Raw genomic sequence first — 17,601 nt, forward strand, 5'->3', positions numbered from 1 at the left:
AACCGTAAATTATTAGGTCTGTTCTTCTCAATCCCAGCAATTCATTGAAATTGAAAACCGTTTCAGCTTCCCTTTAATGCCTTATAATGGTAGAACCAACATCTTTATGTATTCCTTTTTCCCTCGCACAGTAACGGAATGGAACAGCCTACCTTATAGCAAACTTGTCAGCACTGACTCAATAGTGTCCATTACTATCTAAAATTAATGCTTGCTGTTATGAAATATTGTTTCAATTTCTATCGTTATGCAATATTTATTTATATATGCGTCGTAATAATTTTGAATTATATACTCCTCTTTTTCTCTACAGTCGACTCCCGATAATTCGAAGCCGCTTAATTGGAATTTTCGGTTAATTAGAAGTGAAGTGCTGGTCCCGTCAGTTTTGCATGTAATCCTATAGAAGAAATCACTCGATAATTCGAAGTCCTCATCCAGTAATATTGTTTAATTGGAAGTTAATTTTCAGCCGGGATCCTCGAGGTGACCGTCATTCTTTGATAGAATGTGCAATTTTTCAAGTGTTGCAACAGTTCCGTGCTCCGCGTTGGTGTCATCGCCACCGCAGCCGCCCGCAACGCCATCCTTCTTGGAGCGGCGCGATTATTCATTGCTACGGCTGCCGTGGCCTCCGCGATCAACTCCGGCGGGAGGCGAAGCGGCTGACGCCGGAGGCCACGCACGGCTGCCGCGCGTGGCCGGAGCTGATCGCGGAGGCGACGCGGGTGCCATAGGTGCACGCAGAACTGCATACTGGCAGTGGCGAGATTGTGCGAGATTAGTCTTGCATGTCGAGGCGTGTGTTGGTCGAGCGCCTTTGTGCGGGAAGCTCGTAGCCTAGGTTGTTCCACGAGTGATTCGGAATTGACTGTACCTAGTCGCGCAGTTTATAGCCATGGCAAACCGTGGCTCTTACCGCACGCTCGACCTGGCAACGAAAGTCGAGGTTTTGAAGGAAGTTGAGAAGGGAGGTGCCGCCAAACAAGACATAGCGCGGAAGTATGGGATCAAGCCGAACACGCTCTCTAACTATCAAGAACAAGCGCACAATAATGGATGCATTTGAGAACGACAAGTTCAAGACTTCTCGGAAGCGAATGCGCACCGGCGCTTACCCAGAGTTGGAGAAGGCTCTGCTGGTTTGGATTAGGGAGGCCAGGAGCAACAAACTTCCTCTCAGCGGAGACATCGTTGCGATGAAAGCCCGAACGCTTGCAGCAATGTTGGGGATCTATGACTTCGTTTTTTCAGATGGATGGCTGACGCGCTTTAAAGATCGCCATGACCTGGTTTTCAAGAGCGTGTGTGGTGAAAAGGCGTCCGTTAACCAGGAAACATGTGCCACGTGGAAGGACGGAAACCTGCGTGAATATCTCGCTGAATACAGACCGGAAGACATCTTCAATACAGATGAGACTGCACTCTTCTATCGGCTTCTACCAGAGAAGACCCTGACATTCAAGGACGACGACTGTGCTGGGGCCAAACGCAGCAAGGAGAGAGTGTCAGTGCTGATCGCGGCAAACATGACTGGCACGGAACGATGTCGGTTACTTGTGATCGGGAAAGCCGCGAAGCCGAGATGTTTTAAAGGCGTGAAGACGCTGCCTGTGGACTATGAGGCGAACGAAAAAGCATGGACGACGGCCGAAATCTTCAAGAGCTGGATAAGCAAATTGGACCACAAGTTTGCTGCTTCGAACCGCAAGGTGATGTTCCTTGTCGATCACTGCAGTGCTCACGTGAATGTGCCAGCCTTGAGTGCAATACACCTCGCATTTTTACCTACAAACACAACGGCTGTTTTGCAGCCAATGGACCAAGGCCTCATCAAGAATGTTAAAGTCCTGTACAGGCGGCACCTCCTCGAGCGCATGATTTTGTGTATGGATAGCTCCACAAAGTACGAGGTGAGCCTGCTTAGTGCCATCCACATGTTGGCACGAGCATGGGATAGTGTGAAGCAAGAAACAATCGCAAACTGCTTCAGGGCTTGCGGTTTTGTGGCAGCTTCTTCGGAGGATGCCTCTGAAATTTCCGTGGAGGAAGCGTCAACAAGCAAGCTTGACGGCACTGATTTTGGTGATGCTCTCGGGGACGTCAATTTTGAAGATTACGTCGCCGTAGACAAGGCGGTCGAAACGTGCGGTGCGCTGATGGAGGAAGCGACCCAGGAAAGCGACGATGACGTTGAAGGCGAGCCCCAACCTAAGGCTGCTGATGTAGCTGCGGGCCTTGCTCTCGCGGAGCGCTTCTTTGCCGTTGAAGGTAACGCGGAAGCGTTCCGCCACATCTACAGCCTGCAGAACTTGCTTTCAGCAGCGCGATTCGGCAAGAAGAAGCAAAGCAAGATGACCGACTATTTTTCTTAGAGAAAATATTCGATTTTGCCACAAATAAAGTGCTGTTTTTTGCGTTTTTTGCTTAATTGGAAGTTCGTTTAATTCGAAGTTTTTTACGGTCCCCGTGAACTTCGTATTAACGGGAGTCGACTGTATTACATTTCCAGTGCTTCGAAATTGTGTTAATGAAACAGTATTTCAATTTGTATTTGCCACTCTCTATGCATTGTTTAGGTGCATTACTCATCATGCATTCCGACTTTCTATTACATTTTTTCGGAGCTTTTTTCGTCAATATATTGTGTTTTTTTTTTATATGTGCCTTTCCCCTCCTGCCTGGGCCTTTTAAGGTCTGCAGTATTCCTAAATAAATAAATAAAATTACAAAGGTGGAGTCAGTGCCATCGCTGACAGCACAAATTCTTGCAATGAAAAACACAGCACCGCGCAGCAAGGAGCTAATGAACGTAGAAGCAGCTAGGCCTAACGTTGCGTGGCGGTACCTACGGCTGCCAGCGGATCTGCGTGTGAGAGCACCGGTTCGAGGCGGCGAGTAATCGAAATGGCAGCGGTGGTGGCTTTGATTAATGCCATTTCAGACCTGCGGTCAGGGCAATATACATCGACTCTATGAAGTATGTGGTGGTGCCGCAAAGCCGTGCGAATTATCGAGCATGGCCGAAAAATCTGGAAAATCGGTCGTTAACTACTCTGGATATACCTTGTACCAATGACACAGCGTCAATGCCGATTCGTTGCAATTCGTCTGTTACTGGAGCCAGCATTCACACGACTTTCGTACCCTTTCACTAAAATTACAGCCTATTTTTCCTGATAGAAGCACAAATTCCATGAGTGTTGCCTGAGTATTTCCAAACTATTCAAATTCCCTGAGAATTCCCGGTTTTCCCGGTTGGTAGACACCCCGATTTTGTTAGTAGGGGTGCTGTGAAGCACGTTGATCTAGGTATATCTACAGCAAAAATTATGTGCCGTGAACAAATGGAAGCGCGTATGAAGTTGATTCGTGATATATTCATGAAACGGCAGGGCAAATTTCAATTGACACAATAGCTTGATTTTATAAGTTGGTGTCTCTACTGCACTGGTAGATCTGTAAAATCGACAAGCCTAACAAATCAGGCTATTGGACTCACTTAGCGACTGTATATTGCAACGGAACAGTATTTGCGATGACAAAGAGGCGAGCAGGGTGAAGACGACGACGACGATTAGAGGCTACCGCGGGCTGTTGCCTCTTGGCCAAGTGCGGCGTATTGCCTTGTAAATATACTTCTATATAGCTTTTCATCGGCGTCTTCCTACGTAACATATCTGGTGGAGGTGGACGTTCCCTGTACCTAGTCACGGAGCTTCGCGGTGGACGGTAAGTCGAGCCTTCCTTCATGGCTCCCGGCGACGACAACTGGACTTTGCCGGCTCCGACACCTGCTGCCACTTCGACGACCTACATCACTCTGCCCGCTCACCGTGATCCTGGCATATTCTCGGGCAAAGATGGGGAAGACGTCGAGGACTGGATCAGCCTGTACGAACACGTCAGCCGCAAAGACCGGTGGGACCCTACTATCACACTCGCCAACGTAGTCTTTTACCTCGGTGGCACACCTCGAGTTTGGTTTCGGACGCACGAAGATGAGCTCACCAATTGGGATTCGCTTAAACAAAAGCTCCGAGACTTGTTCAGCAACCCCTACGGTCACCAACTTCCCACGCAGAAGGCGCTTTCTGGATGTGCAGATGTCAACAGAGCCCTATGTCACGTACATTCAGGACATCTTGGCTCTGTGCCGCAAGGTTGACACACACATGACTGAGTCAGATAAGGTTTCCCACATCCTCAAAGGCACTGCCGATGACGCCTTCAACTTGCTCGTTTTGAACAACGTGGTGACGGTGGATGCAGTTATAAGAGTGCCGCCGCCTGGAACTCGCTAAAAGCCGACGTATCGACCAGCAGTTTGCCTGTCTGCCCAACACCCCAGCGACATCTTCCTGTGCCGACGCTCTTCGTCCCAACAACACTGGCGATGTTACCAGAATCGTCCGGCGTGAGATCAAGGCCGCCTTCGACTCCAGCCCCTCCAACGCACCTGCAGTCACGGTTTCCCTGATCCAGGCAGTTGTCCGCCAGGAGTTCGCCAACATGGGTCTTCACACCATCTGCTCGGCCCATCGCCCTGATACCCACTTGGCTTCTTCGATTCCGCTCCGTCCCGCATCTTCTTACCCACCATGTTTCCGCAACCCATCTGAATGGCACACAGCTGACGAAAAGTCCATTTGTTTTCACTGCCATCGAATCAGGCACATTTCTCGGCACTGTCGCAGTCGCTGGAGTTCCCCAAACCGGTCTACTTATACTGCCTACTCTCGTCCCCCAGGTGGCCCTTCTCGCCCCTATGCTGCCTGCTCCGATAATGCCGCCACAGATTCTCCTGTGCCGAATCGCCCCCATTCTCGTTCGCCCTCGCCCCAACGATGACAGTCTCGCTCCCCACAGCCCCGTTGCTCCTATTCGCAGACTCCCTTCGGACGCCGCTTCAGACGCTGCATTGCTCCCTATGCCGCCAAATCCTCTACTAACGTTGCCCACCCATCTGAACCTTCTTGACGTGCAAGTCGACGGTATTTCTGTATCTGCTCTCATAGACACTGGGGCGCATTTGTCGGTAATGAGCACTAACCTTCGTAACTGACTGAGGAAAATAATCATGCCCACCACAACGCCTGTTGTCCGTGTCGCCGATGGCGGAACAGCCCCCATAATTGGTATGTGTTCCGCCCGCATCTCCTTAGCCGATCGCTCCACTATCGTGCTAATCACAGTCATCGCCCACTGTCCCCACGACATCATCCTCGGCTTAGACTTCCTCTCTGCACATTCTGCTCTCATCAATTGTTCTGCCAGTACTCTACGCCTTGACCTGCCTGTTCTGGATCCTGCTGAACCACACCCCAGTTGCCTCAGTTCCGTCAACTTCGTTGGCTTGCCACCTTCGGCACTGACTTACGTTGACTTCGTGTCATCCCCACCAGTCCCCGACGGTCACTACATCGCGGCTCCTATGCAAAACGTCCTCCTTACACACGGGATCACAGTACCTCAAACAGTTTTATCTATTACGCCGAATCGCGTCTGCCTGCCAGTGGTGAATTTTGGCTTGATGACACAAGTGCTGCCATGCGGGATGTCTCTGGCCCAGCTTTGCTCATTCGAGGATCACTCAGTAGCATCTATTGCAGTAGACGACAATTCAGCCGATCCTCCTCTACCATCGCAGTCGGCAACTTGTACCATCGCCAACTTACAGAAAATGATTGCGCCCGACATGCCGTCCGAGCACGCTCACGAGCTCTACCACATTGTTTTCCTACCACTATACTTTTCACTTTAACGATCGTCCTTTGGCCCAAACTACAGCTGTTAAACACCTCATAATTACCGGCGATGCCCCTCCTATTCAACACCGGCCGTATCGAGTATCACCGGCTGGGCATCAAGTTATTCACACCAAAGTTCGCAAAATGCTTGCCAAGAACATTATTGAGCCATCATGTCCATGGGCGTCACCTGTTGCACTGGTGAAAAAGAAGGATGGATCATGGCGCTTTTGTGTGGATTATCGGCACCTTACCAGGGTTATCAAAAAAGACGTATACGTATCCCCTACCTCGGATTCATAACGCCCTTGACTGCCTCCACGGTGCTCGCTATTTCTCCTCTATTGACCTTCACTCCGGCTACTGGCAGATTGCCGTGGATGATCTCGACCGCGAGAAGACTGCCTTTTGTAACACCCGACGGTCTTTATCAATTCAAAGTGATGCCGTTCGGTCTATGTAATGCTCCTGCCACTTTTGAACGCATGATGGACTCCCTTCTTCAGGGTTTCAAATGGTCCACATGCCTGTGCTACTTGGACGACGTTATAGTACTCTCCCCAACGTTCGCTACGCACCTCGAGCGCCTCTCAGCAGTCCTGGACGTTTTTCGTCAAGCCAGTCTGCAACTCAACACATCGAAGTGCCAATTCAGCCGTCGCCAGATTACCGTCCTTGACATCTCGTTGACGCGAACAGAGTGCAACCGGACCCTGGCAAGATCCATGCTGTTACACACTTCCCTGTTCCAAAGTGTGTTAAGGATGTGGGCAGCTTCATCGGCCTTTGCTCGTACTTCCGCCGTTTCGAGAAAAATTTCGTGGCCATAGTAAGACCACTAAGCGAGCCTTTTAAAAAAGACGCCCCTTTCAAGTGGGGCCATAACGAGGCCTCTGCATTCTCGCTTCTAATCGACCTTCTCACAACGCCTCCCGTTCTGGCCCATTTCGATCCTTCTGTGCCTACCAAAGTCCATACTGATGCCAGCGGTCATGGAATCGGCGCAGTACTGGCACAACGCCAGCGCGGCCCCGACCGTGTTATCGCTTACGCCAGCAGACTCCTCTCGCCCGCGGAGCGCAACTATTCCATCACTGAGCGTGAGTGTCTGGCCCTAGTTTGGGCGGTTGCGAAGTTCCACCCATACTTATATGGCCGACCCTTTTCTGTTGTCACAGACCATCCCGCGCTTTGCTGGTCATGCTCCCTGAAAGATCCTACAGGAAGACTTCGTCGCTGGGCCTTACGCCTCCAAGAATATTCGTACTCTGTCACCTACAAATCTGGCCAACTGCAAGGGCAGCCTTTCTGCAAGGGCAGCTTCATTTAGCAGTTCGCTTGCCGCTGCTGCTTGCCGCTGCTTGCTAAAGCTTGCCGCTGCTGCTGTGTGCTCTCAAGAAAATGCGCCCCCATACTGTATGTGCCGTAGATGGTGTGAGCGAGGGCTTAGCCTGCGTTCTACGTGGCTATGACGTCAAGGTAGCTCACATGCTCTCCCGAAATTACGCCATCGGCTGGTAAACGTGAAACCCAAGTTTCCGAAGACACAGTTTCCTGGCATCATCTACGGGATTCCATGTGAACAATACGACTGAGTATATATCGGCTAGACAAGCAATTTCGAACAGCTGAAGCAGCATGTTAGTTGAAGCGGCATGTCAATGATGTGAAAAAGAAAAAAGTTGCATCAAATGCCTTCGCAGAACATGCAGGTGACTTGGGCCACAGGATTGATTGGGATAATGCCAAGATATTAGAAAAAAAAAAACTGAATTCAGGACAGCCCTTGGAATCCCTCCTAATCCAAATGACAGATAGCACCCTCAACCGGAATGATGGAACCCTCCCCATCTACACGTGCTGCTTACGTCCTATTTTAAAGCCATATAAACATTGTATAGCATGTCCTAGATTCCATTGTGAACAAGGCTCCTGTCAGGAGAGCCAAAACGTGTTTTCTTGTACTCTTTCAGTGGCCAGTGCCCTTCTTTTTACCCTTCTTCAAGATGCCTTCCGACCAGACAAGCTTCCGTCAAAACCTCAACTTCACATCCCTCTATTTTAAGACTAAATAAAATGCTACTTGTCCAGTTCTATCTTCATTGTGAATGGCTCTTTATGTCTCGGCTTATGGCTACAAACAGACAGATTGAAAACATCAGTCTGTCTGTCTGTCACTTTTTATTTGGTGCTGTTGTACCTGCAGTATTGTCTCAGAAAAAATATCATTTCATGAGCTTAGTGCAGTACTAATGATTTAGTACCGTTTCTTGTTCTCGCCTCCAGTCATTGTTTAGTCCCATCTGCTTTCTCAGTATTTGTATGCAATACCAGTATTGTGATCAATTTTGTTGATTAGAATGATTGCAATGTACAATTTATTCATAAAATCGATGTACCCACTCCTGCCATGGCTCCCAAAAAGTAGCCGGCAGTATCTGACAAATAAATAAATAAATTTCACTTTTAGAATAAAGAACTCACTGAAATTACACTTGACAACGACGTGGGTGGTCTGAAGGTTTCGTTTTCGCTTGACTCCGCACCACCAATGCTTTCATGTTTCAGTAGTTTAGTTATCGCGTAGCGCAGTGCTGGTTTTGCTGGCTTGCGAAACTTGCACAAACTGCAATTAGCAGAGAATTCAACTTTCATGTGATCTCACGGGATGCCCAAATGGTCTACACCACTTGACCAAGAAGCAGCTGCAGCGGTGAATCCACCGCTCTGTTTTGGCTTGGTAGCGCCATCTGCTTGGTGCCGTTCTACTCACCAATGGCAGCAAAGGGTGGTGATGGCATATGCAACGTCACCACTTCCCCTGTTGGATGGCGGGAGATTTGCATTGCGATAAAAGTATTCAGACCCTTCAGGTGCAATTTTCTCGTAAACCAAGTTTTTTATTGTCACGAAACAAGCACTGTGAGGTTTCTGGAATGGTAATTAAACAGTGCATAGTATATGCCTTTAGTGTCCCTTTAACCCTATGAGGGTTGATTTTTTCGCCATATGCGCCCACCAAGGCTCAAATTTTTTTTTTTTATTTCAGATTCCAATTCTTCTTAGGGACTTAGTTCGAAAAAAATTTAACGTAATTTTTCTAGGATGACCGTAAAGTAAGAAAAAAAATATTTTGCATTGGTATATATGTACTCTTCATTCATGAATAACAACAATAAAAAAGGAAATAAACTTAAAAGAATTAAAAATCTGATGCATTGTTATAGTAGTTCAAGGCTTGGAATATTCGCACACGAGAATATTTTGCAACTCTCACCTGTTCCTGCTCTTACACTAATATTTACGTCCATAGCGTAATCGAAGTGCATAGGTGGGTGCACTCAACAAAACTGTGCAGTTGTGTGCCCGCCAAAAAAGCGAAATGTGTGGCAAACTTCCACTAATCTTCATCTTATCGTGAACCAGAGGCAATTAGTTTTCACGAGTGTCCAAAAAAATAAAGCTACAGAAATGCATGCACGGCAGCATCCTTCCTATGCACACTCTTGTGAGCATTAAACGAGCGAGAAACAAGCAGCAGCACTTTGAGCAATTAGTAATGAGATAGCCATCAGTTTTGCAAGTAAAAGAAGCCAAAACCACCCGCAAAACAAAACCCAAACCGCCACCTACCCCCGCGCGCGCCAATGCACGAGCTGTAGTATATAGACGTGCGGCAGCAAACTAGTGCTAAAACAAACCATGCAACGAAAACCGAGAGAGGTAGGCGCGCAAAAAAATTCCCTGTATCCCCACATAGTGGCAGCACATGACAGAAAAGAAAAAGCTTATATATATATATATATATATATATATATATATATATATATATATATATATATATATAGGTAGTATATAGACGTGCAGGAGCAAACTAGCTCTAAAACAAACCATGCAACAAAAACCGAGAAAGGGAGGCGTGCGAAAAAAATTCCCTGTATTCCCACATAGTCGTAGCACATGATAGAAAACAAAAAGTTCCGAAATTGGCGCGCTTTTTAAACATACAGACGATGCTGTAAATATACGGCATTGACCATTTTTGGACTTGTTCGCAGCGCCGTATATTTGCGTCATTGATCCTCAAAGGGTTAAGGGAGGAGGCTACATTTGAAAGGAAACTTTTTTATTTGTGGGCAGACCTGAACGATATCTTCACATTTTGTATTTTAATGTGAATATTCTAAAAGCGTAATTAATTACGTCACAGGATAAGTAGTTTCTGATATACTCAAAAAGGTTCTATATGCTGGGTTCTTTGTTTGGAGGAAAATTAGCATCTAAACAGAAAATCTCAACAGAGTGATTTCAGTATAAAGACTATCTATAATGTTCAGGGAATGTCATGAAGTATTAATCAATGTTCTACGCCAATTTGAACAAGAGTTAGAGCTCATAGAGGTTGTTAGAAAAAATGCCATCTTCACATATCAAACATGTGACCCATTTCAAAGAATTTTTGAGAAGAGCACTGCCTTGAACAAAGGCATATTGCTTACTGTATACATTTATCTTTATGGCAAAAAAAATTTTTTTTAGTCATGCCGATAGTTGAAATAGGACAGAAGCTATTTTACCTCCAAAGCTGGAAGTGTGTCAAAATTGTTGTTTTGAGAAATCAAGGAAAAACATTCTGCAACATCTTTATCGGGAACATACCAAATCTCAAGGAAATGCACCCAAAGGATAATCTGGATGCATCCCATCCTTATGCCTCTTCTTGGCCGGCTTCCTTGCACTCAAAGAGGCTTCTCGCTTCTTGCTAGAGCTAGCACTTTGACAGAGATCTTTCTCCTTTGCTCTCTGAGATGCACTGCCACAGATATTCATGTATAGCTGCCGTAGAATTGCAGCATACATGCATGCAGATTCCCAGTGTTGAAGCATAGTACAGCTTTCGCAACAGTAGCTTACACAGTAAAGAGAAATGCATGCTGTTCCTTTGAGATTGAACTCCAAATCACAGAATGTAAGGAGTGGTAGGTTAATCTAATGCTGGCGCCGTCGCTGCTCGCCTCTGCGAAAGGCTCAACCTTCTGTGCCATTGCTGGTACCAACCAAAGCCCCTCAAGTGTGGCCTTTTCACGGGTGCGCGCCTTGCGCACTTCTCCGACACCGAACATCAGTGTCTATTCTCATACAGCCGGAGTCTACATCGCGCACGCTGTCACGGGAAGCGTCCTCGTGCACCTCGCAGTCACCGATAGCATCACTCTTTATCCTAACATGGCCCGAGTCCACACAGTCAGGGGAAGCGACCTCACACACACCCGTCACCACTAACACTGATGTTTGCACTGACGCGGCCGGAGTCCACACTGTACATGCTTGCCGGGGAAGCGTCTTCAGTCACGATGGCGTTATCTGGCGATGTCATAGCTAGATTGTTCCTCACATGCTCCTGCAACGCAGTAGCAGCTCCAACACGCTTTCTGCCCCTGCCTTTCTTTCGTCATGCACGTATGAAATGATGCAGAGACCAGAACTTCCTCGCACCGCCGCACATGATGAACCACATGATCACGTTAAGTATAACACACCTCCGCAAGAGAAATAGCTCTTCATAATGACGGTGCAGGCACAACAATGCTGCAAACAAGCTTCCCTAGCCCATCAAAAACCGCCATTTTGGTCACGTGCACCAACCAACCAACAGAAGCCCAAGCTGCGCATTATTTTGCCGTTGCTTTCTTCTCTTTAGCCTGGTGAGCAGGGTTCCTTGCTGAAAAAAGATGAAACGCTGGAAACACGACCTTTCCAACAAGAGGCAGTGGTGGAGCACATAGTTTGTGGGCTGCGGGTGGTTGAATTAGGGCGATTTTAGACTTCAATATAGAGGTCCACATGCGCACATTAGCCGTTTGTATCTTTTATATCTCATAAAATTTGCACAATTTTGAAACCATAACTTGCAGATCGATGCAGAAGGGTCTTGGCAACGTGAAAATGGAGAGATTGAAAATGTGATTTTCGGGTCAATTTTCGTATTTCAAGTGCTGCATCCCCCCTTAAGCTTTGTGATAGCATTCAAATATCCCTAACTGCTTCTCATGCTTCCCGGCAAACTGCAGCTTAAGTAACTGTAATGTTTACCAAGACTGGCGAATGCTATGCATGAAGGCGAGCTTTCTGGTAGAAATGCAGCCTCTAGCACGGGCTGCGGACGCGAGTGCCACCTGGATGGTGTTGCAAGGAACTGGGCACACCACTCTATGAATAGTAGAAATGCTGGAAATGGGGTTTGTCTTCAAATTTCCGCATAACAGAATTGTTTTCTCGTATATTAAAATTACAATCCGACATTCTCATGTCTGTAGGTTGTGTGTAAGTCATACTTTATGATTTTTCTGACGCGTTTTATTTTGAGAATTTCAATTAGTTCAATAACATCTCTGTGCTACACGGAGGGCCTGCATGGTTAGGTATATATGGGTCAGGATAATTTTTCGCTCACAAGACGGTTGACGCTGGACACGGGATGCCAGATTTTCTGCGACATAGGGCCCTTAACAATATTGTAATCTGTATCCAAGGACCTCTTAAAGCGATATGTGCTCACATGGTAGTATGCGCACATGCGAAAAACTGGCACAGTAGAATCTCTATGATACAAATCTCTGGGGACAGCGGAAAAATTCGTATCATCCAAAATTAAATTCAACCAGAAACATTAAAAAACCCAGAAAAATAGGGAAATTAAGGGGATACGCTGCAATGAAACAGTCAATTTGCTCAAAATTTTCTATTTTGCAATTTCTTTTTCTCTGCAACCATAACACCTTTCTTACTATCACAGCGAAATATCTGGAAGATATACGCAGCAAAATTTGACAAAATCACACTTTTTAGAGTCATCACTATCATCATCATCAGCAGCAGCAGCAGCAGCAGCAGCCTGGTTATGCCCACTGCAGGGCAAAGGCCTCTCCCATACTTCTCCAACTACCCCGGTCATGTACTAATTGTGGCCAAGTTGTCACTGCAAACTCCTTAATCTCATCTGCCCACCTAGCTTTCTGCCATCCCCTGCTACACTTCCCTTCCCTCAGTTATCATCAGTTACCATCAGTTATCTTCCCTCCTCATTACATGTCCTACCCATCCCCATTTCTTTTTCTTTGTTTTTCTTTGATTTTCTTTTTCTTTGACCATCCTATGGTCACTGCAGTGCACTTTGCCGACCCCGTCCACATCTTGTATGATGCCAGGGCTATTGCAGAGTATAAAGTCTATTTCATTTCTAGTCTCGTCATTCGCGCTCCTCCTTGTCCATTTTTGGTTATCCTGCTTGCGGAAGAAGGTAGTCATTATCCACATATTATTCTGTTCCGCAAACTCTACTAATAACTCTCCCCTGCTATTTCAAGAGCCTATGCCATATTCCCCCACTGACTTCTCTCCAGCCTGCTTCTTGCGTACCCTGGCATTGAAGTCGCCCATCAGTATAGTGTATTTTGTTTTGACTTTACCCATCGCCGATTCCACGTCTTCATAAAAGCTTTCGACTTCCTGGTCATCATGACTGGATGCAGGGGCATAGACTTGTACCACCTTCAATTTGTACCTCTTATCAAGTTTCACAACAAGACCTGCCACCCTCTCGTTAATGCTATAGAATTGCTGTATGTTACCAGCTATATCCTTATTAATCAGGAATCAGACTCCTAGTTCTCGTCTGTCCGCTAAGCCCCGGTAACACAGTACATGCCCGCTTTTTAGCACTGTATATGCTTCTTTTGTCCTCCTAACCTCACTGAGCCCTATTATATCCCATTTACTACCCTCTAATTCCTCCAATAACACTGCTAGACTCGCCTCACTAGATAACATTCTAGCGTTAAAGGTTGCCAGGTTCAGTTCCAATGGCAGCCTGTCCAGTACCAGGGATTCTTAGCACCCTCTGCTGCGTCGCAGGTCTGACTGCAGCTGTGGTCAGTTGCTTCGCAGCTGCTGGGGATTGAGGGCGGGGGTGTTGTCTTTTTTATTGTGTTGTCTTGGCTCTCAGGATGTGCTACTGCGCTCCTGACCGCACGAGCACGGCTTTTCGTCGATGCAATGCCGCCATCTTTGTAACACAAGAGATTGGAGATTTAATAACTCCAGTACTGTGTTTTCCATGCAGAAATAAAAGGAATTTTCAATCATCCTCAATTCATTCTGAGTCATCCTGAAATTTGCATCAGACATGATTGTATCACCTAGATTCCACTGTATAAGGAAAGAGTTAGTGTGTGTCATGGAGCAAAATTTGAAAGATACAGTGATTGCTCATTCTCTTTTAATAGAAACTTTGATTTCGATTAGGAAATATTGAGAAACTGCAATGTTCAGTCAGAAGTTGACAGTCATTTCTGCAAAACAACCTGGAATACACAAGGGCAACAGATGGTGTTTGTAGACAATGTTTCTTTAGTGGCAATCCAGGCTAATCCAGATGTATTATAGCAAATTACCCTTCTACAGTACTAGGAAGTCAAATGTGCACCCACCTAGTTCTCTGCGCATCTTGCCGAGCTGTGACAGTTTTCGTTGAAACACAGAAGCAGCACAGCCATTTGTTCCATTTCTGTGACCAGGCACAGAGTAGTGGATCTCCAACTCTGCACAGATTCCAATGAGTGTTTAGAGGGCCATCCTACGATCGCTCGTGCTTATTTCAAAGCACAGGAGCTTAGTCATCTCAAACATGGCTGCAGTTATAGATCATACGTATGAACTAAGGCAGCACCTTGTTCTTCACTGTATTAAGGCTCCAGTGCTTCTATTTCATGCATTATACTTCCACATTACAACACATGCAAATTTTTCCAGTGTGCTACAGTGGCTTTTGATTTAACATACAAGTTCTTTAGGTGAAGACACATTCCTTTATTCAGTCAGAATGACAATGCTCTAGGAAGCCACAGAAACCCAAAATATTCTCAGTAACAAGAACAGTGTGCAACTACAGCTGCAGCAAAACATTCGAGATCCAGACGAGATACGACACTAAAATGCATGCAGCTAACACTGTTGGAGCAATAATTATTTCAGTTCACAACAAATGCCCATCGAGGTAAAAGAAAATGCAGTCACGAAGCAAAGCACTGCAGCAAAGTGGTTGCAGCGGGTTTTAGCAAATGGCAGGCTGTTGATGTGTGAGGGACTCCACCATTGCTCGTGCAGCCACCCAAGTTAGTATTGAACCTTGTTAAAACCAAGTTGGATCTGACATGAAAATACTTATGTTGCATCCAATATTCGTAATAAGCATATATTTGCTATACACTGATATTGGTAGAAATATTTTATATTTACTTCCATAATATCCAATAACGTGCTACATGGAGGATTCACTGTTGCTACAGCGACGAAGTTGGGCAGCTCTTTCAGACACGGCCTAGTACCTGCATCCGCACCAGCCCAGTGCCTGTGAGAGGCGCCGAAGCACCCATGAAAAACACCCACATTAAGTAGCTGTTGACATGGGACAACTACTGCACCAATTTTGATGAAGTTAGTTCTATTTAAAAGTAAAAAGTAAAATCTACCAGATGTAGGGAGTATATTTTTTCCCTGAAGCCATCAATCCTTTCACAACCTTCTTGAACAGAAAAAAAAAAGAAAAACGAGAAAATTAGAGAGATTCTGAGAATTGCCTAAAAATGCATGCAAGCATTCCTTGGCTCAGCTGTTACTTAGCTTTTCATTTTGTTTCCCAAATTTCAGTTGGCTCAACCCTACTATTGGCTTCCCCATGCATTTTCTATGGAGCCCTAGGTATCCCTATGGGTAAGGGATGATGCTTTTCGCGTTACAGACACAATTTTGCTAACCAAATTTTCTCCGATCAAGTCTTTGTTTGTTTCAATTGCTCCTTGTCGCTTATAAAGCTACCAATCATCCACATTTACGCTATTATAATGACTACATGTCGTAATTTCGCAAATTACACATTTTTGTGCAGATATAAGGCATTACACTTCTCGCATGACAGACACATTTAGCTGGGGTACTCGCCAAAGAATGCTTATGGATTAATAAGTTTACAACTCCAACTCAGCAATAAAAACACTATATCCCAACTCTGCAAGAACTGCATCTATTATAACGTCTATAGTGGGCAAAACAGATGTATTATACACCATTCTGAAACAGCACTAATTTCTGAGAGCTCCTGCAGAACCTTCACAAGCCCTGTAAGTTACAGCTTACATGATTTTTTTCTAATGCATTACCATTAGAAGTGTCAAAGTGGGAAAAAATCATGTGGATCCCATGCACTGTGGGAATCAACACAAGCAAAGCTTTCTATGCTGTTTGCTTTGATTCACGATAATTACCAGTGATCTTGACGGCAAAGGTTTAATTTATTCAGCATTTAGTACAATACGAGATTGGTGAGTTGATGTTAAACGTTACCTTGCATGCAATACTACTGTTTGTCTGAGTAGCGCACAAAACACACAGCGAGACGCATTTACCTGAGGCGTTGTTGTGTGTCGTTGTTCATAACCTTCGAAAAGGTAGCATTGTCCCGGCATATCGCACCGTGGCATAAGTGTTAAACTCTATAATCGAATTATGGGGCTGCATGTGCCAAAACCACAATCGGATTATGAGGTATGCCGTAGTGGCGGACTACAGATTAATTTTCACCCCCTGGACTTGCTTAGAGAGCACTTAAAACTTCATTACACGAGTGTTTTTGTATTTCACCCTTGCCGAAATTCAGCCACTGCAGTCGGGATCAAACCCGCAACCTCAAGCAATGCCATTACCCCAGGGCTACCACGGTGGACCCATAAGTGTTGATTTTACATGCAACCGCTTCCGTAGTGTCACCTAGATGCTATGGTGCTTTAATGCGGCTTTGCATTTGCACGTCGTGAGTCAGTTGCTGGCTTGACAAAATTTACATGGTGTTTATTTTTCAGAAATAAGAAACATACCGCACGACACCTTAAACGTAAAATTATCCAGCTTGTCTGCAACCACTGTCGTGTCTAGTAGTACCGTTTGCCTGCACTCTTACATCGCCTTTAACCTGTCGCGCCCTCCTCCCATGTGTGGGAACTGCGAGGGAAGGGTGGCAAGGCTGTCATTCACTCGTTTCATGGCTGCTTCAATTCTACCTATTCTCTGCATCCTCTCCCTACCTTCTCTCTACCATTCTATCTCCACTCTAGGCTGTTGCATGCTAGTAGAAAGATAAGCACAGCAGTTTCTGCAATGCATCTGCGGTGGGCCACGGGTAATTACAGCTGCCAAGATGGTATTATGCTGAGGCCTAGGGAGCTCCACAGGACATTGTGAGAACCATTGATGCAAATCTCCAAATGAGTTTCTTGCGTCATGTTTCGTCTCTGTCCATGCTCCTGCCCTGTATATTCCGCTCTAAACCACTTCCCAATACGGCGTGCAAGACTGCAGCAGCAGCAGTGGAAAAGTCGAAAAGGCAACGAAAGCTTTGCCTTAAAAAGTGTACATATGTGAAGTGTGGAAAGCTGGTCACGTGGTGCAGAGGCGGGAGAGCTTAGGGGAGAGAGAGAGAGAATGTGTGTGTGTGTGTGTGTGCGCGCGTGTGTTTGCGCGTGCGTGTGGAACCTCAACTATACATCCCCTTGGTCATGCAACTACCCACGTTTTACTACGAGTTTCATAATGTATTTTGTATTTGACTTTTGTATTTGATTTGTATTTGTATTGATTTGTATTTGATTTTGTATTTTGACTGCTTTTTGACGTGGGCACACGCTCTCAAAGAAAGAAAGAAGGGAACTCGCAAGTGGGTTTTCTGACTTCTGCAGGGAAATGTGGGGTGGAATGAAGGAAATAAAATATAGTCTGCGCTTCTGTAGTGACACCTGTG

General features: G+C 45.9%; 1 protein-coding gene across 8 annotated transcripts in view; it reads right to left on the minus strand.

The window, feature by feature from the left end:
- Nucleotides 1-17,601, minus strand: part of lili (LMBR1-like protein lilipod) — a 306,045-nt gene that overhangs the window by 96,353 nt on the left and 192,091 nt on the right. For all 8 annotated transcript variants that reach the window (XM_075693928.1, XM_075693931.1, XM_075693930.1 and 5 more), the window contains one exon: nt 14,240-14,350. In XM_075693928.1, the coding sequence (XP_075550043.1) occupies nt 14,240-14,350 (111 nt within the window). The remainder of the gene's footprint in view (nt 1-14,239; nt 14,351-17,601) is intronic.

The sequence above is a fragment of the Dermacentor variabilis genome, chromosome 5, assembly GCF_050947875.1.
Source record: "Dermacentor variabilis isolate Ectoservices chromosome 5, ASM5094787v1, whole genome shotgun sequence".
Classification (NCBI taxonomy): domain Eukaryota; kingdom Metazoa; phylum Arthropoda; class Arachnida; order Ixodida; family Ixodidae; genus Dermacentor; species Dermacentor variabilis.